The sequence below is a fragment of the Antrostomus carolinensis genome, unplaced genomic scaffold (assembly GCF_000700745.2).
Source record: "Antrostomus carolinensis isolate BGI_N321 unplaced genomic scaffold, ASM70074v2 scaffold4552, whole genome shotgun sequence".
NCBI lineage: Eukaryota > Metazoa > Chordata > Aves > Caprimulgiformes > Caprimulgidae > Antrostomus > Antrostomus carolinensis.
Genome location: NW_010300118.1, coordinates 126,108 through 153,806, shown reverse-complemented (window position 1 = coordinate 153,806; position 27,699 = coordinate 126,108). Strand labels below are relative to the sequence as shown.

Below are 27,699 nucleotides of genomic sequence, written 5' to 3'. Positions count from 1 at the left end.
GGAAAAGTCCTCTGGCCATGACTGTAGTGATTTTTTCACTGTTGAAATAGGCCAGTTTGCAAGTAATTAGACATTTAGGCTAATCTTTCTTCTCGTGAATATAAAATACTAATTCCAAGGAAGAATAAACGAGGCTCCCAAGTTCTGGATCAAGGAGACATTGGAATAGACATAAACAAGGAGCTAAGGAATTAGTTTTTTCACAGTTAAATGAAAAAGTATCTAGACACATAACAAAACATTTAGTAAGATTATATTCTACCACCTTTAAAAAAAACCAACCAAAAAACCTAACAAACTTTACAAGGACCTTTTTATCCTTTTGTTTTCATTAGTGGAGTGGCTTTAAAATATACTGACTGAATTTTCTTTCATTTAATCCTGTGAAACTAACTTATTTCTCTACAGAACACATATACCAACGCAGATAAGCTCCTAGAAGCAGCTGAACAGCTCGCTCAGACCGGGGAGTGTGACCCAGAGGAAATTTATCAAGCTGCCCATCAACTCGAAGACCGGATACAGGATTTTGTTAGGCGTGTGGAGCAGCGCAAGATCCTGCTGGACATGTCTGTGTCCTTTCACACTCATGTCAAAGAGGTAAAACTGCTGCTAAGTTGTGGTCATAACTTTAAGCCTTAAATCTGGTATTATCCAGTGTTACTTTCATTGTTAGAACCTTGCCATAGGAAGTAATGAAACACCTATTGTACATTGAATTTTGGTCTGTAATTCACTGCAGATTGGGGGCTGGGGTAGGGTGCTTGTTTTGTTTATGAATTTTTTTGTTTATTATTTTATTTGGATTTTTTTTTTTGCTTTCACAAGCAGCTTTTACCTCCTTGATTGTGCAGTACACATACTTATTCAGTCACAAGGAAGGGGGGAAGGGTCGTATCAGGGAACTGATACAGCTAAAAGACAGCATTGCAGGGGGGAGATACTGTGCACTTTTGTTGTTGTGCTTTTTGGGTTGTGTTGGCTTGGGGTTTTTTTTGGTGGGTTGTTTTTGTTGTTGTTTTTTTTTAATCCAACCAGCTCTCCAGTGCAGTTAACTGAGTTGTCAGACGCATGGTTAGACAGACACAGTTCAGGAGACTAAAATGCACAGCAAACACACAGGGCTACTTCAGGCAACTCTGCTGTCCAGAGAGACTGTTTTCTTTCTCTGTTTTACATATTGCATTTTGATCTTGTATATTGACAGCTCTTCACAACCTAAAGAGCTTATCTGACAGTAACAATGGTTTGCTTCATGCCTGCAATTCAAAGGTTCAACTGATACACCAGGAAAAAGAAAATTCAGCCAAACACACTCAGTTTTCAGCCAGATCAGTTTTCTGCTCTGATTCAGAACATAGATCATAAAAATTTATAAGCTCATGGGAGAGGGTGGAATGGGCTAGAGCAAGAATAAGGACTTCAGTAAGGGGTTTTGGTTAAAGATAGTGGCAAATTTTGACAACTGTTGATTACTTGTTTTCTGTTTAGAGCTCATGTAAAATCTTCTCACTGCTCAAACTAGGTGAAAATAGGAAAGACTTCTGGATCAAAGCATGTCAAGAGTATGTGTCTTCCTTCCTTTCACCCTACATTGAGACACGGTCTGTTTGGTGAGGAAATAGAGTAGTCAAAGTAGCTTCTTCATCAAAACTTTGTAGGCGATAAGGATGGGAGTTTTTTTGTACATGAAACATCTGCTTTGCACTTGAAACAAACACTCAAGGCAGTTGCTCTTTGAAGGAGGTGAGGATTGAATTACTTTTTTAGCTCTAGACATGAGTACATAGCTCCCCCATCAGTTTTCTGTTAGATGCTTCCTTACCCATATTCTCCCAGGACTCTGCTTATTGCAGCAGAACATAAATGCTGCATCATAAGCTATTGTTAGGTGGCAACTTGGTTTTTTCACTTTTCTTAAGCACATAGTGTTGTTCCTTTACCCGTTGTAGAGCACAGGAGCAGTCAGCTGCTGAAACATGTTCATTGTTTCTATAGGTTTCTTCATTACCTGTTTTTCTGAGCATCAAGAAGAGCAGCTAGAATGGTATTTAAATGGATACAGTCGGTTGTAGCGATGAAAGATGGATACTGTAAAAGGATTTGCAAGGAAAGGGCTTTAAAAAAATTCCAAAAAACCGAAAGGCAGACGGATCTGTGAGTCACTGAATAATTCTGGGAGGCTGATCCAGATGTGCTGGAATGTTGCCACTGCTCCACTAGATAATAATGTTTTATTGAAAAAAACGATATTCTGAATCTTGATTTATTTCTTTGGGAAAGTGGATATTATTGTGACCCCGTAACTGCACACAGCTGTTACTATGGCAGTCTCTTTGCAGCCTGGACTTTGGGGGAAAGGTATTGTGGCTGATGTACACATGTTGATTTTTTTTGTTTGTTTTTGTCATGTGGCTGGCCTATACCTTATAAAGCAAGGAAAATTAAGAAGAGTACATATCGATGTATGCAAGACTGTATTTTTATTTATTTGCATTCTATTTAAAAAAAAATGTAGGTGAGAGAGTGAGGCAAGTGGTTTATATTTAGTAGACTAGTCCTTTGGTTAAGGTGCAAAGAAATAGCAAGCTCAAAGCTGTCTTGTGCTTTCTGTATTCTGATCTGTTTTCAAGAGCATGTTGTTTGTTATCAAACATGTGTGTAGAGTGCTGAGAAGGCATCACAAAGCAGATGGAAGATAAAAATGCCCTAAACCTGAAAGTCATCCATGCTTTGTTGGCAAGAGAAATGCATTTCGCCTGCAGGATGTGGGAAGTCGCTGAATAAATTAGTGCCTACCTGTATGCATGTAACCTTTCTGCTATATGATGGAGTGAAGAAATTAATGTGCATGCTTAGCTGGTGAAGAGAGGAGTTCAAGAAAGTAGTGTGATATGCTGGTTGTTGAACCAGAAAGAGAGATTTCTGTTGTTAAAAAAAAAAAAAAAAAAAAAAAAAAAAAAAAAAAAACAGAAACCACCACCAATACATTTTGCCATTCAAGTACGTAGGGTGAATTTTGTTTCTTGTATCTTTTTTTGTGTTTTCCTGGTATAAAAAATAGACATGAAGAATAAAAACCCTGTTTGTGTGTAACAGTTTGGAGGGAGCCACAGAGCTGAGAAAAGCTGGTAATCTGACTTTTTGGCTCTTCTGAGGCTTTGAAATTTGGCTCCAATATCCATCCAATCCCTTGGTTGTTTTTGAAGTAGGATGTTTTGTTGTGTACTTTATTCTTTTTCCCAGAAATACTTCACATTGAATGAATGCTTCTCATCTGGCAGAGAGCATTCTGATACTACTTCTCCCCTGTAGCTTTACATAACCTTTATACTTGACATAGAGTTTGTCTGCAACTTTTCTCAGCTTCCCTGGGAAGCAAGAACCCGGCAGCGTCTGTGCAGTACTGTTACTCTGTTCTTGCTCAGTAAATGAGGACAGTTTCTGCTCTCAGAAGCAGTGTGCTTGCCACAAAAGCAGTAGATTGGCTCGACACGTCCTGGAAGTAACAGGCTTTCGCTAACCTGTGCACAGAGCGGCTGTGTAGTGTGTGCTCAGCAGCCCTTTAGGATGCACGTTGGAGACGCTGGCTGTCTTTAACGCTTCCAGAAGTTCTATAGCCAGGTGGTTACAAGATGGTAGAGATCCCTGTGGCTTACAAACATCAGAAAACAATGTATGAGTTCTCAGACGTCTCCTGGACCAACCTCAATAGACCACATTTCTCATTGGTGGGGAAAAAATGATATTATTCAGGGAAGCCAGAAATATGATGTTATGTAATGGTATTGCTATTACTCGTTTTGCTTAATGGTGATCCAAGAAAATCAGTTGCTTGTTATATATATAAATTCTGATTCCATGCTGTTATATTATTAACAGTTTTAAGTTTGTAAGGTTGTGAATATTGATTTTTAGCTCCCATGCAAACAGTGAGAAATTTCAGTCTATAAGCCAGTTTTTTCAGTAAGTGATGTACTGAAGTTAAGCTGAGCACTGGTGAGCTTTAAAAGTGGGGCCATAAATATCCCTATCAGAATCTTTGCATTGAAAGTACTGTGATCTGGCAGGTCCCCAGGCTGAGGATGGATAAAATGCAACTGAACATCTGAAACAGTTGGCCACTGCAAGACAGTGAGTCCCTTATGGCTTTTATGTCTTTTGACACAAAAAATGGGGAGGGACAAGGTGAGAAAAAAAATTGCACAGATAAAAGATACGTTTCCTAAATAGACAGTTATCTTGAAAAGTTGTGTGCAAAACACAGAAGCAAGAGTCATGATAGTCTTTACCATGTGAAATTTGCCACCAAGTAGAGATGAACAGAATTTTGGTGTGAATTCAGATTCTTTCATACACGTATATGCAGACACACATACACACACACTCTCTCCCAAATGGCTCCCTCAGCGTCTGTGAGTGGGAAGACTGAAATCCTGGCCAAACCAGGTGTTTGTAGTGGTGCCAAAGTAGAGCAACAGATACTTTCCTAACTGGAGTCGAGTGTGGGAATACAGATCAGTCTGACTGTACGTGGAAGACAATGATCTCTTGAAGCCTCTTAAGGCTTTTTGCATATAACCTTTTGTGTGGATTCTGACAAGTTGATTATAAAATAGCTCAGAGCGCTTTTTATGTATACACAATATGCTTAATGGTGTTACTAGATGTCTCTCTTCTTTTTTTCTTCTTACTTAAACTAAACTTTACAACAGAATAGACTGAGGTTGAAACAAAGAAAAGGGAAATAGAATTGGCTAAGATTTCAAATACAAAACCTCACTGTTCCTGAACAAAAGTAATGATACAGTCTGTGCAAGCTGCTGAAGGAAGGTGGCATCGTTTTGAGGGTGCCAGTGCATGGGAAAGCTGAAAAGGCCTTGCTCCAACCATAACGCTGCTGATTCATACACATCTAGCTATGAGGCATGTGTATTTGATTCAAAAAAGCTTGTTGATAATGGTCTTGCTTTGTCTCACAACTCGCTGCCAGAAATATGCCCTCCTTTGGATTATCTGGTGTGGAAGAGTGTCCATCTGTGCAGCCTTTCATTTTTTTTCATCCCAGGGTGGACCCTGAGGTGACAGACCTGCTCTTCTGGTTGCCTGCCACTCCTGTGTATCTGAGTCTTCTGTGCTGGTGGCCTACAGATAATATATGAATGTCATGATAAGGCTTCTCTCTCCTCTACATGCCCTTTCCAGGCAGCAGGGCAGCTTTTGGATGCCCTCATCGCAGTGTGAAGACTCTGTCCCTTGGGGTTTTGTGCATCTTTAATATTTTTATTATGTCATTATAGCACAGCAGTGCTGGTGCTAAGGGTGATGGGTCTGGCAAAATATGTGAAGTGCAGTTTGTGGGCAGTACTTTGATGTGCCAGTTGTCTTGAATGTGAGAGTGAAGGAGGACAGTTTTAAAATCTGAAATAAGAGAAACACATATAGACACTTTTTTCTTGTTCAGTTAAGAAATGGGACCAATGCTAACAGGGGACTAGTTGATGTAATTTTAGGAAGATGGGAGAGACTTGGGTTTTGCTTCAAAGAGGAATTTATTCGGAATAGGAAATTGATTCCGTTATAGCTGTAGAATAGATGGGGATATTTGAAACTTTAAGATCATTACATCTAATTTTTAAAAAATATGCATGCATTTACTATCTTAAATATCACTGAAAGACCATGGAAGACAAACTCTTGGGGGTTTAACATCTTACCCTTTTGGTTTTAAAAAGATGCAGTTTTTGTCTAATGCATGTCCTGAAAGCCAAAGCCTACAGGCAGACACACACATCAGTCCCTTTCTATGCCTAGATATTCTTATTGGGGAATACTATTGCAACACTTCACCCTGTGCAAATGAAATAGCTCCTTCAACAACTGTGCCTGTGGTAATACACATGCTGCAACACTGTGCTGGGAGGCAGGGGCAAAAGAGGAATTGGCAGTTTTTAAATGCAGACACTGTTTGCCTTTCTTTGTCTTACCCTCTGAAAAAGGCTGATTGAATATGCAAAAGCCATTATTATAAATATGAAAAATAAAATAAATTGCGAAAGAGCGTGACAGATATTTTGCCCTAATAAAATAACTGTGCACTTGGGAAGGTATTTACTCAAAAAAAATGTTCTCTGATTATATTCGGCAAAATACTGTAAAGTTTTATTTAGTTGCAGCTTTCAGGAGATTGCAGGGATGGGACTTAAATGGATAGAGGCCCATGATGGAAACACTGAAACTTCCAGGATGTTGCAGACAATTAAGATAATACCGTCTCAGTGACTAATGGCATGCTCCCAAGAACTTAGGAAAGAGGTAGCACAGGATGCAGGCCCGTTCAAGCAGATGTTTCTTAGTCCGTGCTATATTTAGATCAAGAAAAAAAATCTGCTGGGTGAAACATTTGCCTGTGAGTGATTCAGAATTTGATTTCCCTTTCCAATTTTAATTCTGGTAAGATGTGAAGAGCAGATGAAAAGAGCAAAAGAGCATCCTTCTGTGACTGGATTGAGTTAGTTACGCGGTTTTCTCACTGTATGTTAAAACTGTCTTGCCACTGGATAAAGTTCTTGCTGAGGTCACAGGACTCAGTGATTTGTTTCGGAATCTTCATGCTGTTTCATTTACAGAGAAGAGAAAAAACAAGCTTGGAAGTTGCTCAAAAGTTCACACCAAGAGAAAGTTAAGTTTTTTTTTTTAATGACGAGTTTGTTTGGGTTTTTTTGTCCCCCCACCGGATTTTTGTTGCCAAGCTCTCTTTTATGGAATAATGTGTTACCTCAGAAAATCATTGCACTATAAAATCTGTGGTTCTGCATTGCTGAACATGTGTGGGTAAGATCCAGTCCCTATTCACCCCCTGCTGTAAGCTGTTAGCTTTCTTTTGGCTTTGCTGTGCAACCTTGTACTGTCTTCACCCTTAGTTTTGTATCCGAAAACAAGGTAATTTATGTAATTTCCAGTATATCCAGTGCTCATTCTGATTTTAAAGCTGTATACAAGCCACCTGGCTATTGCCACCCATTATGAATTAAGCTGCACTCAGTAAATTGCATTAATTTCTATGCAGCTTTAATAACCTGACAGTTTTGTTCATCTGTGTTGGCTTTATTCTAACTTTTGTGTATAAACATCAAGATTATTTTGAACAGAAGCTTATTGTCAGAAATTTACTTAGCAGTAAAGTGTAAAAAGTTTATTGGTTAATGTATTAGAGTAACTTTTGCTGTGGAAGTATCACAGAGCTGTTTAGTCACTTCAGAAATGGCTTAAATTCTTCCACTTTCAACAGTGTATGAAAGTGCTAGACAAGTAATGCATGCTAATTACTATCCTTTTCTTTCTGCACATTCATAACATGTTTTTCCTTCCCAAGCAGAGGGCAATTCAGCTAATGAACGAAGCAAATGCAGAGTATTTTTGAGCCCTTTGGTACCTTGGGGACAAGATACCATGCTTACAGTCACACTGTGCTGACCAGGCACTAAGCCAGTTGGCCTAACACTTTGTTGTGCTAGTGCCCATGTCCTGCTCTAGGCAGGTGATGGAACTTTGAACTGTCTGTGCAGCAGGAAAAGTCTGCTTGTTCTGTGTTGGCTTGGTCTCCAGCAGCCAGGATGAGTTTTAAGGGAAACAATTGGATGCACAGTACATCGCCAGCCCGTCACTTTTAAGTTTTGTTGCTCCTGACAGGTCCTCTCCACCCAATTACAGAAGTAGCTGAAGCATATGTAAAGAATAAGAAATGCAGAGGTGAGGTGTCCCTTGTACGGGTGTGACACAACCCAGCTGCAAAAGACATATTGGAAGAAATTGAAGTGGTTCTTAGACCTGCCTTTAGCCACAGTGCGGGTGCTTGTTAGGGGACCAAGGGGCAAACTTGACATAGCCCAAGACGACTGATAAAGGCTTTAATTCCAGTTTATCTGTAATAAACATCTCTGAAAATTGGGCCTTTTGTAGATGGTGCAATAAGGTGCATGAGGTAGAGCTCTTCCAGCTAGCACCAAACATATGAGATTTGCAGTCAACAACAAAGTGTTACTCTAAAATGAATATATTTGCACGGTTGCAAGCTGCGCTGGTTGTGTGTACGCACCAGCTCCCTTGGAAGGTCTGTAACACAGTGTCCTATTGCTGCGGTCCAGACCTGAGCTTCATAAGCTAAGAGAGGAATATAAACGTGTCTGCTGGGTGTTGAAAACTTGAGTAAAGTTTTCAGGTTGTATTGTCAGGCTTCTTGCTTTTGAGTTTCAGTTGTCTTGCATTTGGGGAGAAAAAAAAATGGATGCTGCACTGGGTTATGCTGGAATGAATGTTGATGAGTGCTTTTGACCCACTTGCTAAGTTCTATTGATTTGTGCTCCTTTTCATAAGAATAACTGTTGTGGCTTGAGCTTGTGGTGTTTATGGCTATGGAGTTGCATTCAAATCTGTGACAGGCATTGTCTTTGAAGCATATGAGTAGTCAGAATAACACAGTGTGTATGAGTTGGCAGTTCTGTTTCAGGGTGGGGGTAGTAGATTTGTAGAAAAGTCTGGTTAAATGCCACTAATTCTTCCCACTTTGTGAAAATTTAGCCTAAAGCTTGGTTAACTCAAAACCTACCTCAGGAGACATGTAAGACTCTCAGATATGAAAACTAGCATTTAGTTTTAAAATAAAGCTTCAAAGGTACCGATTAATCAAGATCTAGAATCCTTCATTGACTTTTCTGTTTTAATGTAGCTCCATTGGTAGCTAGGGAACCTTTATGATCAGAACATTATACAAACAGCAGCATGAAATTGGTATTTCTGCAGAAAATGTTAATCAAGGAAATAAAGAAAACATTTATTTTTCTGTCTTTTGAAATTAAGCCAGTTTTGATTGCTTACTGTCTGTATTTTAACTATGTTAACCTTTTAATTAGGTTCAAAGTTAATAAAGCTAATTTGTATCTCTAAAATGTAGAAAGGCAGAGATTAAAATATAGTCAAAAGATCTTAATACTTTCAATCAGAACAGAGTTGCTTTTTCAGGATAAAAAACCCAAATGTTAATCCCAAATTGTTTTTGGGATCACAGGGTTTGGGATGTGGTGGTAAAACAGAGAGGAGGGACGTGGTTTGAACGCTTCCTGTGAGCGTAGCCGGTTTGTTAGTGCTGCAGGAGTCAGCTGCGCTGCCTCTCTTCAGGCAGCGCTTTTATCAGTTGCACAATAGATGGCTGATAGCTTGTTGATGTGTGATTTTCACACAGAGCTTAGGATGCAGCAGCCCGCCTGATGAAACTGCGGGAAAGAACACAGTAGTGTTCATGTGACCAGTAGTGATACCTAGCTACAATATACCTGTGGATTTTTCCACATGCTGCAATGTGTGGGCAGCTCTGAACAGGAATACTTGCACACGTTCAGTTAGGGGGAAAAATGTTGAATTAACTGGTGGAATTCCTTGTGATTATTTTTGTTGTATTAATGCGAAATTGAGATCAAGAGGGTAAACACCATAGCTGTAGAGATCATCATAGAAAAATAACTTCTCGCATCTGATTTCTCTCTGTATTTTGTTTTCTGAAATACCTTTTTCTTTTTCCTTTTTTTTGAAGGCCACTGAGAAGTTTTGTTATCTGTGTGCGTGTGTCAGCCTGGCAGTGTAAATTTGATGGTGGCTACAATACATCTCCCTTCCTTCCTTCCTTCCTCCCTTCTCTCAGGGAGTGTTACCATAGCATTTCCCTCCCAGGGTCTGTCTCGCAGAGCTGCAGATGGGATTCTCGCTATGAACTCTGTGCTGCTCAGTCAGATACGCTCAGTACTGTAGAAGGAAAATGGGAAAGAAAGGGTGACTTAGCAACACGGATAAAGCTTTCCTGGTATTTCCAAGAAGCAAAAACCTTGTTTGAAGCAAAGGCTCATTTTTATTAAATTCTGGATGACATTTTTCTATGAAGATAAACAAATCCTATTACCTCTCCCCCTGCCCCCCCCAGTCTGTTTTCTCTTGTCCAGGGAGATCGATTTGGAATAGTGACTGCCTCATCCTGGGGCTTACATTATTTTTTTTTTTCCATCTCTCCTTTAGCTGTGGACATGGCTTGAAGAGTTACAGAAAGAACTGCTTGATGATGTCTATGCTGAGTCTGTGGAGGCTGTCCAAGACCTGATTAAACGTTTTGGTCAACAACAGCAGACCACTCTGCAGGTTACAGTCAATGTCATAAAAGAAGGTGAAGATCTAATACAGCAACTAAGGTAAACCAAATTTTTGTTTTAAATCTCTTCGGGTGTACGTCTGATATTCTGTGCAGCTCTGTTTTGAGGGTAGACATGATGACTGCAAGATATGACCTATAAATAAAACTTGTAAATATTAGGACTACAATGATGTTTCATGCTGTACTGATGGTAAACCCTCTGTTTACAGGAAGCTCAGCTTATAAACACTACCTCCACAAGGAGATTTTGATTATTTAAGCTACCTTTGTGGTAGGAGCAATCATGTCTTTGTAGTCTGACATGCAAGGCTCCCCAGCGTTTTGAGTTCTGAGTAGCAGCCTTTTTTATAAAGAGGCACTTGAAATTGTTTTGCAGACTGATAAGTGGCTTTATTGTAGTAAAGACCATCAGTTTGCAGTCCATTCAGTAACAATCTAAATAAATTTGGGCCCCAGCTGCACTGGTACATGTCCCCTTTGCTGCAGGAGCCGATATTATCATATTCTGAATTTGCAGGTTTTATACTAAAGCAAAATATTATTTTTTATTATTATTATCTAATTTTGATTTTTATTCGTTGCCAGGAAGGTTCAGTAAAGTATATAGTTATCTTATGCCACTTCCTTTTCACAATCTAAGGGTTTGTCTCTGGTTTTAAATTTTGCTTTGGCAGGGGGATTGGACTGGATGATCTTTTGAGGTCCCTTCCAATACCTAAAATTCTGTGATTCTGTGATTCTTCCTGTAAACAGAATGTCCTTAAATGCTGGATTAGTCAAAAAATGAAAGTAATGTCATTTTCTAATGCTTTTTCAAGTACTAAAACATAATTTGGTCTTGTATTATCAAAGATGTACAGACTTAGCTTTCATGTAATACGACTTGCACTGACCTTATCTGAGACAGTCTTACATTTTGTGGTCATGCGTAGCATCAAAATTCTATGGGTTTCTTTTTAATAATACTTATTCCCCCTCTCCCCCCCCCCCCTCCCCCGCTTCCCCCTCTCTGCTTTGAATAGGGATTCTGCCATTTCTAGTAACAAGACCCCCCATAACAGCTCAATCAACCACATCGAGACAGTCCTGCAGCAGCTGGATGAGGCTCAATCTCAGATGGAGGAGCTTTTTCAAGAACGCAAGATCAAGCTTGAGCTGTTTCTGCAGCTCCGCATATTTGAAAGAGATGCAATAGATGTGAGTATCTGCTCTTGGAGTTGCACTGCACTTCTCTCGTGTAGGAACGTTTATGCTGCAATGGTTGTGTAGTTGCATTGGTTCATAGCTCAAATGACTGGTAGACTTAGTTCTTACCTGAACTGAGGCTTTTGTCTTGTACATGAGAGCATCAGAAGAGTATAGAGCTGAGCTTTTTGATATTAACTCCAGATGTGATTGGCTCCCAGTGCACCTTTAAGAAAGTGTCTTGTAAAGTCACAACATACCAATTGCTTCATATGGTAAGTTTGATTTGAATATCAAGCTGCCTTGGTATAACTAGTATGCTTATAGTTCATATGAATAAGACTTGTGAGATGGCTTAGTACAAACCCTCTAACCTGTCGCTTTGTAGTAATACCCCGCTTTTCCAATTCACCAGTCTTTTTTCAGTTGACAACTACAAGTGGTATTTGGAATACTGTTTTAATCTTCAGGAATGTTGTATGGGCTGTCTACCTGTCTTTTTTTTTAACAATGAGTTTCTTTTCCACCTCTGAAAATAATGCAAAAGCAGTTACAGCGTCACACCCCTGCAAAACTTAGTCTTGAGGGTATCCAAATCTTGGAGGAGGGTTGCAGCTTGGAAAGCTGCAGTTGGAAAGTTTCTGCTTATGTGCAGACACATGCATACAAACAGACATGAAACTCCACGTGGAGCTTAAGGTAACAGAATTGCATTATAAATCTCCAGCCAAGTTACTCATATGACTTCTGTAAAACCACCAGTACTGTACACAGTGACTGAAACTGAGTTGGTGCCTCAAAATGTTCAGGGTTATCCATTGTTAAGTGATCCTGTTTGAGTATATAAATGGCTTATCTCAAGATTCTGGAAACCAGGAGTCACAGGCTGGTTTTTACCCCTTTGCTTGTACATAGTAAAACCTAGTTGGTTAGGTACGAACAGTGTAAGGGCAAAGAGGCAATTACTAGAAGTGAGAGCTTCTCAGTTTTTTGGAGTTTTGTTTGTGGGGTTTTTTGGTTTTCTTAAAATCAAGACTAGATACCATTGCTGAAATCTGGTTTAGCTAAGCACATTGTTGGAAGCAATGCAGGAATAGACAGACACAGTTCCTTGCTCTGTGCCCATAGAGGAAGTGAGAGTGCGCTCTACAGTAATAATAACTCTGGTGTAAAGGAAGACTAAGAAGGTTCTCTGTTTTGCAATTCACACTGAGGAGATGAAACTAGTCTGCAAGGAGTTTGCCACTTTGATTATGTGAGAGCAGCTGTCTTGAGTATGCGAGGGAAAGGCTTTGCAGAATTGTGATGGTAATAATTAATTGGTTGACTGTTATATGTGGAGTAACATAGAAGGTATCCCCTTTTATAGGACTGTCAGCAGTTTTACAGTCTCTGCAGAAATGATCAGCAGTGCTTAATGGGGTTTGTGTGACGTTCTCAGAACACTGTGATTGAGGAAATGGCAGCCGTGGTGGGCAAGGCCTACAGAAGAAAATTGATGGAAGAATTAGGTTCACGGTTTGAGTGAAGTTCACTATTAAGGTGGTTGCTCTCTGCTGTAGGTTACCTAAACCAGTATTCTACAATAGCAGAAGGCTGGCTGCAGGAGCCCTGCTTTGTAGATGTGTTCTAGTCCTTCAGTACAGTGTAGCATCTGTATAGATAGTAGTACTCCTGTGTATGTTGTTTGGTGATGGCCATAGAATTTTACAGTGGAAAGCTGCAGATCTTAACTTGACAGGTCTTGCTTTTTCTGAAGCTGACTCTTGGCGTGCTTTACATTTTGGCACATAAAACATAAAAGCCAAGTACCAATTACCTTGTTGAAAGACTTAGTGTATTTTGTTTATATGGCTTGGAAACAAAAATCATGCTTATTTTAAGATTGCCCAGGAGCCCTCCAGGGAACAAAATGACCCTGGCTGCAGAACATCTTCAGCAAAATGTTGGTTGCTTTGCTGTCTCTGTACCATGTCCTCTCTCTGCTTCCTCAGCAAAGCGTGCTTCTCTTTTTCCTCTCCCTGAAGGCAGACATCTGGTCGGAAACTTCCGGGAAGAAAATGCAGGGACTAGTTCCAGGTCAGTTGTTTGAAAGCAGAATCTCAGCTGAAGTAATATGATAGTGAGGAGGAGCCAGATGCCAGCTAGGAACTTGCAGACCTTGTTTTGACCTCCTCCTTTGTCCTGGATTTTGTGTGACTGGCCCAGTCAATTAAGACTTGGCTGTAGGGGCAGTTCATTCAGGGGAGCATCCTGTGACGACTGTTTTTCTGGAAGGCAAGTAGTGTTTCTAGCTTGTCTTACTGCTTGCAAAATAACACAGGCTAAAATGGGACAAAGGATTCCCCCAGCACTGCAGGATCATACCGTGCAGCTGTGCTTCTGGGAACAGTAGTGAGATGTGCTGGCAGGGTTAGTCCTCCTCTTCTTGTCCTTATTCTTCCCTTATTATTTACTGACAAAATACTCTGTTTCTTTTACTTGCTGTCTTTTATCCTGCAACTTTTCAGATTCTCCTGCTCTTCTGAAATTGCTGTAACTGTGGCACTGTCTCTGTTTTGCCCCTTGCTCTTGGCATATAAACTTGCCCTTCTCTGTCCTCGATAGGCTTTTAAGTGCCATTGGTTGTGAGCTGCTTGAAGGACTCTGTTGTGAATGCCTGTATTAACTGAAGGTGAGAAGGAGCAAAAGGTACATGAAGAGTCCCTTGGTAGGGTGGTTAGCAGCATGTAGCATAAGGAAGATGTGTATGAACCTAGCCAGTGGGAAGGTAACACTGGTGGCAGTGTATGCAGCCTGAAATGTCTGTGTCTGTGCATTTTTGCTTGTCTGTAACTTAAATGCCTCTAGGCCTATGTCAGGGCTCCACACAATGCATACCACACACTTTTCAACTTGCAGCTTTATCTCGACTCTATTTTTGGACCACACTTACAAGATGCCTGTTAAGTCATACAGCTGAAAAGGCAAGGATGCAATTTGTTGGATCACAGAGATCTAACTCATCTGCCTTCTCTTTTTCATTCTCCTCAGTGTGTAATATTTTCCAGGTCCTGGTTAGCACTCAGTTGGTACAAGGAATGTTAGTTAGACCCTTCTGAGAAGAGACTTGTGGTTCTTTATTTCTTTCCTACTCGGTGTGAAACAGTCGGCATCCCGTCTGTGTTATACCCTGCCTTGTGTCCTGTCAGTGTTACCTTCGCATTTGTTAAAATCTAGGAATGTTGGGCAGCTCAGACTCTGCACTAGGAACTTCCTGAACACATGCTATGGTAAGTACTTAACCCTGTGTTTGTTCTGGGTTGGCCGTTTCCTGAGAGTGGTATTAATTTGTGATTCGGTCACTTTGGATGAATATTAGTCATTCATCTTTGTTCTGTTTGTTTGGTGCTAATTGTCTTGACAAAACTTTAAAAACAAAATAGGAGCGTGCTTACTCTAAAAGCGTTGCTTGTAAAGCAGAACTTCAGGGGAAGCCCTGAAGAGTGTGGGCAGAGAGTGCTTAATGCATGTTATTTTTGTTTTAACTCTGCCCTCAGTGCATTTCAGACTTGCACAGTGGGTGCAATGGCTGAAGTATATCACCTTGAGCCACCCAGTTATTGCTGAAAAAATTTAAGGATTACTGCCCTTGTTAAGGACTCCATCTGTGATGTGCACTGACTTCTTATCTTCTGAACGACTATGGGACGACGCTGGCATTATTTATTTATTTGAATCGTGGGCTTCCTGGTCTTTTGCAGGGGACAGGGAATGTTTTGCTCTTGTGTAGAGTGTTTCAGACTGCTTTAAACAATGTGTGAGCCATGATCTTAACCTCAGGGTTGCAGGAAATAACATGGGAAGAAGTTACTATTCTTACTGTTGTTTGTTTCTGTTCTTTGGAGGCGGTGACTCTTTGGAATCATTTTGGCTGAGGAGACACATGGTGTCAACCTCTTCAAACTACCTGTAGTTCATGTTGGGTACAATGAATCGCAGGACAGTCTGAGAGGATGTAGAGACTGCAATCTACTTAAGCCACTCCATTACTTTGTAGAAATAGTGACACTTAAGCCACAGCAATCTCCCATTGTGAGCTTATGATATTTATTACGTAATTTCCACTCAGTTTGCTAGTAAGAGAGGTAAGGTTTTAGCATCTGTTCTGAAGGGAGATGAACTGGCTTTGTTTTTATAACAGTGGCACAAAGGTGAGATGTTAAATCTTAACCCACTTCTTACTGGTGTTTAAAAAAAACTGAGAAAAATGTTTTGACTGCGGAGTTTCACAACTTTCTTTATCACTTGGATTTTTCAGTTTGACCAAGCCTAACTACAGTTACTTTTTGAGAATGACTTACAAATGTTAACTGAACTGAATGAAAATAAGATGGTAAATATGATTTGTAAGAACTGCCATAGTGCAGTGGGTGGTTTGAAGAAAAAGTGTTAGATGACCTCCACTGCTTTTTGTAGTGAATGAACTACCAGAGTACACAGCACACAGTTTTGAACACAAGCTGAGAAGAGCAGGTCTGAGGTACCTGAGAGCAGAAAAGGGGTTTCACTGGAAGTAAGCAGTTTCTCGGGCTGGACTGTCAGGAAGACTTGAAGTTTGAAATATTTCAGGTCAGAGGAGTAGAGAGAGGTGATGAGACATGTTGGGCATGGACCAAGTAAAAGGGAAATAAATGGAATTTGGGAAGGATTTTGTGGGAGGGGAAACCTCTGTGTGTTTGTGTGTGTGTGTTTAGAGGGGAAACCACTCGTAATGCATAAATAGCTTGTGTGTATAATGTTTAGAACACATGGAAAAGGGAGGAAAGAAGCTTTAACCAGTGGCTAAAAAGGCTTTGTCCTGTATATCTTCTTGCATCACTTGTCCATCAGCTGTTTTGTCTTCAGTGTTACCCTTGAAGCCTGAGTTTCTGCTTGTTTTCACTTTGGTAGAGCTAGCTGATGGGGTTAGGGATTGCAAATAGCTGTCCTAATTGTTTGGTGTCTCCCATCATGGCATGATGCAAAACTTGACTACTTACTGAATCAAGTAAAATCTTTGCAGGATACCTTTAAAACAGGAAGTAAACTCACTGATGCCACAATTCTAAAAATAATTGCTTGGTATGTCCGTTTTTTATGGTGCCATGTGAGCAGAGTGGAAACAAACCCATCAAGAAAGAATGTAGCTGACTACAGAAACTTTATACAGATTATTTAACTTTGCTTTCTCCTCAATTCTGTTTTTTCTGCAAGACTTGTTTTCCTGGAAGTTCTCTTGTAGTTGAACTGTCTCAGTAACTTCATAGCTCTGATTAAGCATTTGGAAATCATAGTGGCATATTCCTTTTGCTGACAACAAATGACTTTGGTTAAATAAATTTATGCAGCCTGCTACTTCGTTGATAATGCCTGTTTAGTCAGATCCTCTTTTTGCTGTGCCTTACTACATATATAGGTATTTTCCTGTTATTTATCACCATTCACATCAGGTTGTCCTAGTCCTAAAATTGTAAGACTCTAAAGCTAAGCCATACTTTATTCATTTATTATGTATAATTTTGCTTTTCCAATGAACTGCAGTAGTTTGTGGCAAAACTGCTGAAAATTCTAAAAAAAAAAAAAAAAGAAAATAAAATTATAGGCTTGAAGGGTAAGTGTGTCAGACTTGTTTGAACTAAGTAATTGGTGCATCAAGCCTGTGCCATAAGAACTCAACTCACTTTGATCAATGGGAATTTTAAGTATTATCTTTTAGAATTAAAAAAGTTTTGTGTCCTAGTTAAAAAGAGAATTTTACATTTCAGCCAGGTTCTGGAATATGATATGAAAAATGTACTTGTGTGGGCAGGAGGACTTAGTGTTGTGTTACACATGTTAAAAAATACTTAGCTACATTTTTCTGGATGTCTTATGGCTGAGAGTAAAATCCAGAACTGAAGTGTAAACTGAAGTGCGGCTGGATGATTTCAGCAAGTAAATTTAACTCTGACATTACAGTAATACTGGAATAAAGGAACACTTTTTGGGTTTGCTCCATTTGCTAAGGACTCTGCCTTTTGTGAGAAGTAGTGCTTCTCAGTTGTCTGGCAAAACTCAAAGGTGCTCACAGAGGGGTAGAGCTGGCTTTTTTGTAAAGAAGCTCGAGACTGGCAAAATTGAAAGCTACGCAGGCACTTGATGTGTGAATTATTACTTGGTGCAGCCTGAAGAATAGAAAAGGTGTTTTAGATCAACATTTGCCTTTAAAAGTTAAGATAAAAACATTTTAATTTCACCTGTTTCACAAGTGGTGTGTTCATGAAAATGTACCTTGAACAAGGCAAGGGTACCCATAGTGTTGCAGGCACTGGTCAGTTGAAGGAGAGCTGTTGTGGTTCTCAAAGAGATGATTCTTTCAAACTCATGCTGAAAAAGCCCATGTCTGAACTATGTTGAACCTGATCAGTGAAGTCAATCAGCAATGAGCAACTCAAGTTCCTGACCTCCATTGTAAGTGCAACATTCAAAATAAACATACGTTGTCTAATGAGTAAGTGAACATTGTCTTCTTCCTTTTTCCCCCAGATAATTTCAGACCTTGAGTCTTGGAATGATGAGCTCTCTCAGCAGATGAATGACTTTGACACTGAAGATCTTACAATAGCAGAACAGAGGCTCCAGCATCATGCAGACAAAGCCTTGACCATGAATAACTTGACCTTTGATGTCATCCACCAAGGGCAGGATCTGCTGCAGTATGTCAATGAAGTACAGGCATCTGGTAAGATGGCTCCTTCGTGCTATTCTGGGCAGTGGCTTTATAAGAATTACCCAGTTGTCTCTCCATGGGATGTGTAACAATGACAGAGATGCTGGTTAACTGTGAACTGGAGACATGTGGATGATGTGAGGTTTTTTTCCTCTTTTCCCTTTACACTCAAATAATTTGATAGCATTCATGAGAATATGCTGTTATTATGGCATGCAACTTTTATTTAAGGGTTGGCAACACCTGAAAATATTTTGATTTTTAAGAAGGGGATTCCACTCAGGAAGTCAGTAAAATTAAATAGCAGGGAGTTAATTCTATAGTTAATTGGAACAATACACTTGAGCCAAAATTTTCAGCTTTTGAGTAATGTCTTCCTTTTTTGTCTCTTATGCCCCTTCACTTGATGTTTTTGCCAGTATACAGTCACCTAGGGTAAGTGTCAGGCTTTACCTCTCCTATGAGGACAGGCTGAGAGAGTTGGGGCTGTTCAGCCTGGACAAGAGAAGGCTCCAAGGAGACCTTATAGCAGCCTTCCAGTATCTGCAGGGGCTACAGGAAGGCTGGGGAGGGACTTTTGACAAGGGCAGGTAGTGACAGGGTGAGGGGTAATGGCTTTAAACTGAAAGAGCGTAGATTTAGATGAGGTATTAAGAAGAAATTATTTCCTGTGAGGGTGGTCAGACACTGGAACAGGTTGCCCAGAGAAGCTGTGGAATCCCCCACCCCAGAAGTGTTCCAGGTCAGGTTGGATGAGGCTTTGAGCAACCTGGTCTAGTGGAAGGTGTCCTTGCTGATGGCAGGGGGGTTGGAACTAGATTGTCTTTAAGGTCCCTTCCAACCCATAAATAACATTTTATGATTTTTTTAAGAGTGCAACAGGTATGCTTATCTAAGCAAACGCTCCGAGAGTTAGGTTGAACTTTGAGGAGGAACTGACAAAGTAAGCTTAAAGGAGTGGGAACAGGCAGTTTGTCTTCAGGGGACTTGTCAGTCACTGATAAACGAACGGCTGATTGCAGGTGTTGAGCTGCTTTGTGACAGAGACGTAGACATGGCGACTCGGGTGCAGGACCTGCTGGAGTTCCTCCACGAGAAGCAGCAGGAGCTGGACGTGGCGGCCGAGCAGCACCGCAAGCACCTGGAGCAGTGCGTGCAGCTGCGCCACCTGCAGGCCGAAGTGAAGCAGGTACGGCTGGGCCGGGCCCCACCTCCTGGGGGGGCACCTCCTGGGGGGGGGCTCCTCCCGTCACACACAGGCGGCAGATTAATTAACTTCTGCTGTATCAGGTCTTGCGTTTGGAGGAGGGAGGGACTTTGAATTGAGCACCTAAGAAACTTCATCCTCTGTTAATATGGTGGTTTATAATTTGTGTTAACAGGCTGTATTTCTACCTGGATACAAGTTAAGTATTTGGAGTGCAGAGCAATTTGAACCCATGTTAAATCCATACTTTCATCATCTGTATGGTGATTAATAAAGCTGTGATGTTCCCTGAACATTGGCTTAATACTTTTTGGTATATTGTTTGAGTCATCCACAAATGACGATAATGTAATATCAGCAGGGTTTACTTTCTGGGAGAAGAAAAATGAAGTTTTGTTTTTCCTGGCAATAAAGTGGCAAGCTTTGAGGTCCTTATCTAATAAGCTCCTAAACCTTTGGTGTACTTGAGATGCTGTGGGCAAACCCCTTGAAGCAGGTGGAAGTTTGACAAGCACTAGAAGGGTAAGGGGTTTTGATGTTGCTTACACCTGACAGCATTACAGAAGTCTGCTAGAGCCTGTTGTATTAGTATGTCCCACAATGGCTCCCAGTGCACCTTGTCCTTTTTCTGTTTGTCATGAGCTCTTTGAATATTCATCTTCCTCATGTGACTGAAAATGAGAGCTACCAAATTGCAAAGTAAGATAAAAGGGGTACAGTTGTCTAGTTAGCAAAGGAGAGGTGAGTAGAAGGTTCCCAAACAACTTGTAGGCAGCAGTTGCTTACTTTATAGTGGCAGACCCAAAGTTTCTGTGTGGTCTTGAATTAAAGGAATGCGAGGAACTGGTAGTATCTGTTGTCAGTGCAATCTATGGGCATTCATCAAATATATGACCTTCTAGTTAAAGCCTGTGCACATACTCTGCTGAAATATCCAGTATCCATCTTAGCACTTGGTAATCTTCCTAAATGCAAATTACAAATTACTCTTTTCACATGAGCAATGATTGAGATAAAGTTGTTGCAGATCAGGATAGTTTCTATACTCAGTTGTATTACTGTCTTGAGGATGAAGGGATGAGTACACATTTGCAAATGCAAGAAAATATGAAAAGAAATAGTGTGAATGCCAGCTGAGGCAGTCTCATGCCTTTACGGTACATCAGTGGATTAGGGTGGGATGGGTTAGTAAGAAAAAGAAATTGTGAATTCCTGTGATACCGAAATAACATTCAGTTACAGAACAGAATGTAGCACTTGGGTGATACTTCAAAGACATACTATTAAATAGTTATTTATATTGTATACTCCCACAATAAAGTGAGTACCTTGCTCCATTAGCTCTGTTTGTTTGCAAGTAAAATGTGACAAGAGACACATGTTTAAAACTTACGTTTGTAGAACAAATGTTCTGTATTTTGGCTGATACAAGCAGATGAACATCATGGATTGTAGAGTAGTATCCATGTTACACTTAGTATGTGGTTTGTCGGTCATTCTGTAAGATCTTTGTAAATTTCCAAACCACTGCTAGCCCTGATTGAAACTGAAGCTCAAGTTTAGATTTTAAAGAAAGCACTGGAAAAAAAAGACTTCATCTTACAATAAATTTCTAGGTAGTATACTATCCTAGATGGCTTCCTTTTCTTAGTAGACTGGGATTTTGGAGAAAAAATGGATTCTATTTTATATTCCTTGTACACATTAAGTGGGATTTTTATGTTGAATTAAATGCTGTAATAGTGTGAATTTTCAAACTTACAAGAACATGTAGCTGACAGAATGACAAACTCATTTTTTCAGATATTCATTGTAGAGATCAACCTGTGATACTTTCCCACTCTGAAGGCCTAAAAATTGAGTGGAACTAAAACTGAATGTTCTGTTGTCTCATAGGATTTCTTTTGATCCCCTATGGAATTCTTTGGGGCTAGTAACTTTTAGGTTTGTGATTTCAGTTGCCTCTTCAGAAAACTATATCTGATTTATTTTAGTTTTTATTAAATATTACGAAGCATTATATTCTCCTGTTTCCTGTGCACTGGGAAAAACTTTATAGCTTAGCAGGTCACAGCAGATGCTTTACCTGAGAGTAAAATGACACGGTAAACCTCCTTTTCAATCTGTTTTGTTTGTATTTTGTTGCCTGAAGCAGTGAACACATGGTCTTCCAGTTCAATTATTGTGATTTTCTGCCAGATTTATTGTTGATGGACTGAGTGTAAGCGTATTTAATGTGTAGATGGGATACTGTCTCCATAGCAAGGATTTTAACAAGATTTCCATTTGAATTTATCCTGTCAGACTGACATTGCTTCTATTGTATTTTCATATATATATATATATATGCTTAAATATATAGCTTGTGGTCATGTGAAAAGGTTAGACTGGAACACTGCAGGAATTTTTCCATAAGGTTCATCTCTCAGATTACTGTAATGGATACCAGCAAACTGTCTCCTGGCTTAGTTTTTTAGTCAAATACTTGGAAGGAGTCTTCTCAGTACTAGGTAACAAAACTTTGAGCTTAGTGAATTCTTATCGAATATACCCAGGTTTCTTGTAAGCACAGAAAGCAGATACATCACCCAATGTTGCTTCTTCCTTCACTGCTGTACCAGTTCTGCTTTGTGGCATTGAAGTTCAGTAGATAAAGCCTCAGGACTAGGAAAAAGTAGAAGAGCCAGAAGACAAACAGAGGTTTAAGGAAAACCTGCAAAGAATTTGCTTATCAACTTGATGTGCAATAGATGCAGAAAGGGCAAAACCAGACAGAAGATTACGGTGTAGGAAAACCTCAGAAGATGGGGGGAAGAGGATGCCCACTGAACTAAGAAGGGACAGCAGTACTTGGAAAAAACAACACGGAAAGGAAAATGTGACCATATTTTACAGGGGAGGGACATATCAGTTGGTAAAGACAGAGAAATAGTTAAGAGAGTATCTGTCACATCCAGAACTCCACTTCCATGTTTGCTAGACCAACTTTTTTTATCACCTAAAATATAGCTGCTGGATTACTTATTGCTGCAATCACTCCCATGTACTCACTGTGTAGAATGGAAGCTTTGCTGCATTTAACATGCAGCATCTGCCTGAGTCAGAATCTCTACCAAGCTCCAAAATGCCTTGTTTTTACTATGCTCATTAAGCCTTTTCCATGCAGTACTGTCTGCTGCTCTGATCATGGTGTATGTTCTTGAATATAAACCTATGTATTTATCTCTGTACAAGAGTGCACAGATACTTACTCGAAGTACAAGCTTTTACCCTCAAGACTACTTTGAGCTGCTTTGTGTTCTCCCATGCGGGGCTTTTACCTTGGTGCAAACAGAGCCCAGCATTTGAGCTCTGATTCTCCCAAAATACTACTCAGAAAGAGTATCCTGGCATGCTGTATAGTGCCATATGGATATGAAAAGGTAGCTAGGGCAGCAGGCTGAAGCAGGTGTGTCTTGTGATCATTCTTAGAGTGAAAAATCAGTCCAATAACGTAATCTTAAATCAAGTATTTATCTGTAGAACTTCCCACTTGACCCTTTCAAATGTGCCAAAGTCTGTTTCATTTCCACAGTTTTACTGATGCTCTACTGATGCTTTTCCAGCCTGCTGAAGGCTGGGAGGGGAAAAATGGGGTGCATAGTCCCCCCAGACAGTGCTGTGATGGGAACATTCCAACAAACACTGGACTGGAAGGCAGCAGCCCTGGAAGAACAACAGGCTTGCTCTTTACTGGCACTTATGTTTTCCCCTTGAGTCAGAGCAGAGGAAAGGGGAAAGTCCTGCTGGCAACTTCCCTCCTGTGACTTCCCCCAGCTTCTGCACTTGTATCCTGACCTGCAGCAAGAAGGAGGGCAAATCAATGTGTTTGAAATGGCAAGTTCTGTGCTGGCTGTCTCTGCTGTGTATGATGGGATGCCAACTCTAGAGCAGCGTTGAATTGGTGCTGCTTAAGCATTCTCCTTCGTAATAAATTATCTGGAGAAGGCTAATTATATTTTAACCCAAAGGATGTGTGTTTCGTTACACTATACCTGCAAGTATTATTTTGTAAGGTAGAGAGGGAGCTTAGAGCAGCTTTTTTAAGACAAAATAGAAATTAAAAAGGGATTTTAAAAAAATCTTCTGTCCCCTGTGTTCTTACAGGCAATTTCTTTCCTCCAAGCATAGTTTCTGTTTATGACCTGTTGTACCCATCTGGTTCCTTTGGAAGTTTCTCTTTTTCTTGCTCCTGGGGTTTATCTGCACTTGCTCCCTTGAGTATTAACAACCCCCAGGTGTCTTAACAACTTAGAAACTCCCAGCTCCTTTCATGATCCCCTTCACCTGTCCCATGCTGTGATCTGGAAGTGTCCTCCTTGTAGCAGGAGAGGTTGTTCCAAGGCCAGAGCTGTCTCCTCCTCTGCAAGGCTCCACCTGACCCAGCACTTCCTCCCCAGAGGAGCAGAATGTGCACCCAGGTATATGTCTGGGAGGTGCTGTCATGTCCCACATCTACACTGCAGACTTACTCTTTTCCACAGACCTGCAGGTTTTGTATAGGAGAATTAAAATACATGCTATCAGGGGGAAAAAAAAACCCCAACCTTGTTAGCAATTCATTGTGCAGGCAGAAGTGGGAAAACCTGCATGACTAATACAACAATATTGCACTCTGGGTAAACATAAGACAAGAGGTGAGATAATGCAGATTTGCAGAAATGGATGTTGTGTCAAGATGGCTAGACCTCAGTTGCTTCAAGCTGTTGAAGACATGTTAGATTATACTTTGGATGTAGATCACGTGTACCTTTGTTTCAAAAGATATATGTTTTAATAGGTCTTTTTCCTGGTTTCTGCCTGTGTTTTCAGTCTGTGATGATGGTCATGTCATCCTGATTCACTTAACAATAGGCCAATAACCTGGCACAGTAGCATTAATGGTAGTGTCATATGTGCATCGGTAGATGAGAGTATTTAGTGTTACAAGAGCTAACTGTGATTTGATAGTTAATATAATTATTGCCAGTGGGTAAAGGTCTAGAATAAATTCATAGGAAAAGGTTAGAGAAGGTGTCCTTAAAATGGTTATTCTCAAGTCAACTGGGCCCAAAGGAATTCACCCTAGAATACCTAGAAAACTGCCTGAAATAATGTCATAGACATTAGTGCTTATCTTCTCCAGACTTCTGGACGTTGGGTGAGATTGTAGAGGCCTGGAATTCAACATCCACTTTTCAAAAGTGGAAAGGGCTTAGCTAAGTGAGGATTACAGATCAGCTAGTTTAACATAATTCCCAGGAAAAATATTGAAACAAGTAGCTTGTTAAACCTGAACAGTGATGAGGAGAAGAGAAAAGGCTAACAGATTATTTAAGCATAGCTCAATTAGTCAGAAAATCTACAGGTTAGAGTAGAGATTATGCTTTTAAATTTGAAGATAAAGGCAAAAGAAGCTGGGAAAGAGCTTTGAGTTCATCAAGACTGGATTACAGTTTAGAATGATTTTGATGTATGGGAGATTTGTACTGCAAGAAGGATCTGAATTTTATCGGTGACAAATACAGAGCATGATGTACTGGCAAGAATAATCAGCTGAACAAATACAGCACAGGGGTAATTACTGGCTGGGCAGCAGTTCCATAGAAAAGTTGTACAGATGACAGTGAATAATGTAAATAATGTCCAGCTTTACTTAGGATTTGAAAAACTTTTATCAAAGTGATGGTGGTTATCAACTGTAGAGAGCTTGTAAAAAAGCAGTGAGAAAAATTAAGTGGCTGACTTCACATGGGAGAAGTTGAAGAGACGGGGCAACAAGAGAAGAGAAGCCTGGAGGAGGGAGTCAGGTAATGCCCTTGAGGGAGAGAGGAGAGGGGAGAACGAAGCTGATGCTAACTAGGAGGGAAAAAGTGTTGTGGGTTGGTTTGTTGTTGTTTTTTTTTTCTTTCGTAGGCAGGAAAAACAAAATTAGCTAAAATTAAAGCAAGAGAGGTATAAGTGTTAGATGTTAGAAAAAAGACTTAGTGTCTGGTGAGAGTGTGGGATGTCCGTTATTGGAGTCTTGAGTAATGAACAAGGCACAGATCTTTTTGGGGGGGCCTTAGAGTTGCATGTTCCCGCTGTTGATAAGGAATGCAGTAGGAGGCTTCTCCCCACGCAAGGATTCTTTTGGTTTCAGTAGACATGTCAGAGAAGGCACATCCTGAAAACAAAAAATCTTTAAGCAATTAGAAGACACTCAGCAGTCACATTTTTTCAATATTAATATTAAAAACTATTTGCTTACTTTCTACTACACTGCATGTCCTCAATTGACATTACTGACATTACATATTGTTTTAGGCAAATATTGCTTGTAACTTGTTCTGGTTTTCCAGGTGACAGAAATGGCATTCAGAAACACAGCCTTGTTCAGAGTATAAACTGAAGCCACAGGCAGGTAGTAGTTGGCTGAAAGACAGGAGTTCTCAGCTAAGTCAAATTATAGAGAATGTCATTCGTTGTGTTTATTGAATATGTAATTCACTGTAAATATCTAGTTAATAAATTATTTAGTCATCTATTCCAGTACTACATGTGACCCTAAATGTTTTTGTCCCTAGCAATGATGCTTTTCTTAATGGTTGGCAGTGGAATTGTGTATTTCATGGTCTTTTCTTTTGCTACAGGTTTTGGGCTGGATCCGAAATGGGGAGTCAATGTTAAATGCTGGGCTTATCACTGCTAGCTCTTTGCAGGAAGCAGAACAGTTACAGAGGGAACATGAGCAGTTTCAACATGCAATAGAGGTAAAAACACCATTTCAGTGACCATAGCCGAGAAGTCTTGTATTACAGTTCATGAGTCTCTGTAAATAGCACTGCACTAAGGGGATGTATATCTTCTGTCCTTTTCGATACTGTTGGGTTAAGGCTACAACATTTTGAGTTCAAGAATAACTATTGAAATAATCTCACGGCAGAGAAATGGAAGCACTTACTCAGAAGGTGGATTTTCTGTTCTTGTTCATTTTTGGAGCTACAGTTCCAGGTGAAACATCTTTGTAAAGCAATAGCTTTTTTTTGATTGGAGAGGAATTAAAAAATTATAATAAATTTAACAAGTCTGTTCACAGTAATTTTACCAAAAATTGTGTTTCCTTTTGTTAGAATACAATAATATAATGCTAATTGTTAAAGTTAAGAATAAATGGAACAGCAGACATCAGTTTTGTGTATTCTTATATGGTCCTTTACTGTTTCCATTTTTGTTTGACAGTAGGTTTCACCAGAATGTGTGTTCTGGTGCGTCCATCCTCCTGCCATGATTTCAAACTAAACTTACTGGATTGGTCATATGTCTTAAAAAAATAGGCAGAGATCTTAAGATTGACTGGAATGCATATTATTAAATTATATGTGTGATTGAAGGACTTAGGGTGATATTGGTTATATATAGCACACTTTAAGAACTTTACTGTTGTTGAAACGTTTAACCAAAGTTATGATTGTTTGGGAAAACTATTTTCAGAAGTAGTCTGTGCAGTAACTCTTCTCATGTTTGTCTGCCGTTCATTGGAGTTTTATGTTTCCTTCTTTCTGAGTTTTTGATTTTATGGGGGGTAAGGGGGTTTTGGGGTTTTTTTCATGGATTTTTTGGTTTGGTTTGGTTTTTTTTGGGGGGGGGGCAGGGTTTGTTTTTTTACAGTTTGCACTATATGTACTCTCATTTTGAGAGCTTTAGTAACTTTGGTGTATTTAAAAGTATAAAAATCAGGAGACTTCTAGGTGTTTGTCCATTTAAGGAAAAATGATTAGGAAGGTTAAAATCTGAGTTTTCTGGATCATTCTATACTTGGATATAACAATATTAATTACAGTTAGAGGTTCCAGATTTTAGGTAAGTATATGTTTACACAGAGAACTACAGTTTAAAATTGGCTTACAATGAATGGAGACTTGTCTTTTGTATTGTCCTGCGCACCTGCGTCTTAATTTGCTTGCTACTAATGTGCAAAAGACTGTGATAAAGCTGTGAGGACAGCAGTAGCAATCAAGCCAAAATACGATAGAACCTCTCCCTCACGATTAAGGGAGAGAAAATTAACCTGAAATTCATAATTATAGCAAAGTGTACTGCAACATAGATGAGCTCTGTGTGGCTTAAAGGTATGCAGTGGCTATAGCTTTTAAACTGCTAGTCATTGTTGATTTAATAATAATCTCTACAGGGTTTCTTTCCTTTGTATTTGCATACATTAAGTCATGCAGTAACTAATATTAGACAGTTATTTTTAGTTAATGTGTGTTTGTGCATGTGAATAGAAGTGTCACTGACACGGTGGAAATGTGAGCCTTTGAGGTCTCCACTGAACTGAATTTTCACCTCTTGTCAGAAAACACATCAAAGTGCCCTGCA

The 27,699-nt window shown here is 39.8% G+C and overlaps 1 protein-coding gene across 1 annotated transcript in view; it reads left to right on the top strand.

The window, feature by feature from the left end:
• Window positions 1-408: 408 nt before the first annotated feature.
• The window catches only part of LOC104521114 (triple functional domain protein), a gene marked incomplete at its 5' end in the record, with an annotated part of 134,226 nt that continues 106,935 nt past the window's right edge, over window positions 409-27,699 (top strand). The window contains 7 exons of the mRNA XM_010163014.2: window positions 409-600; window positions 10,066-10,235; window positions 11,221-11,395; window positions 17,930-18,125; window positions 19,136-19,302; window positions 25,971-26,090; window positions 27,677-27,696. Of these exons, the coding sequence (XP_010161316.1) occupies window positions 409-600; window positions 10,066-10,235; window positions 11,221-11,395; window positions 17,930-18,125; window positions 19,136-19,302; window positions 25,971-26,090; window positions 27,677-27,696 (1,040 nt within the window). The remainder of the gene's footprint in view (window positions 601-10,065; window positions 10,236-11,220; window positions 11,396-17,929; window positions 18,126-19,135; window positions 19,303-25,970; window positions 26,091-27,676; window positions 27,697-27,699) is intronic.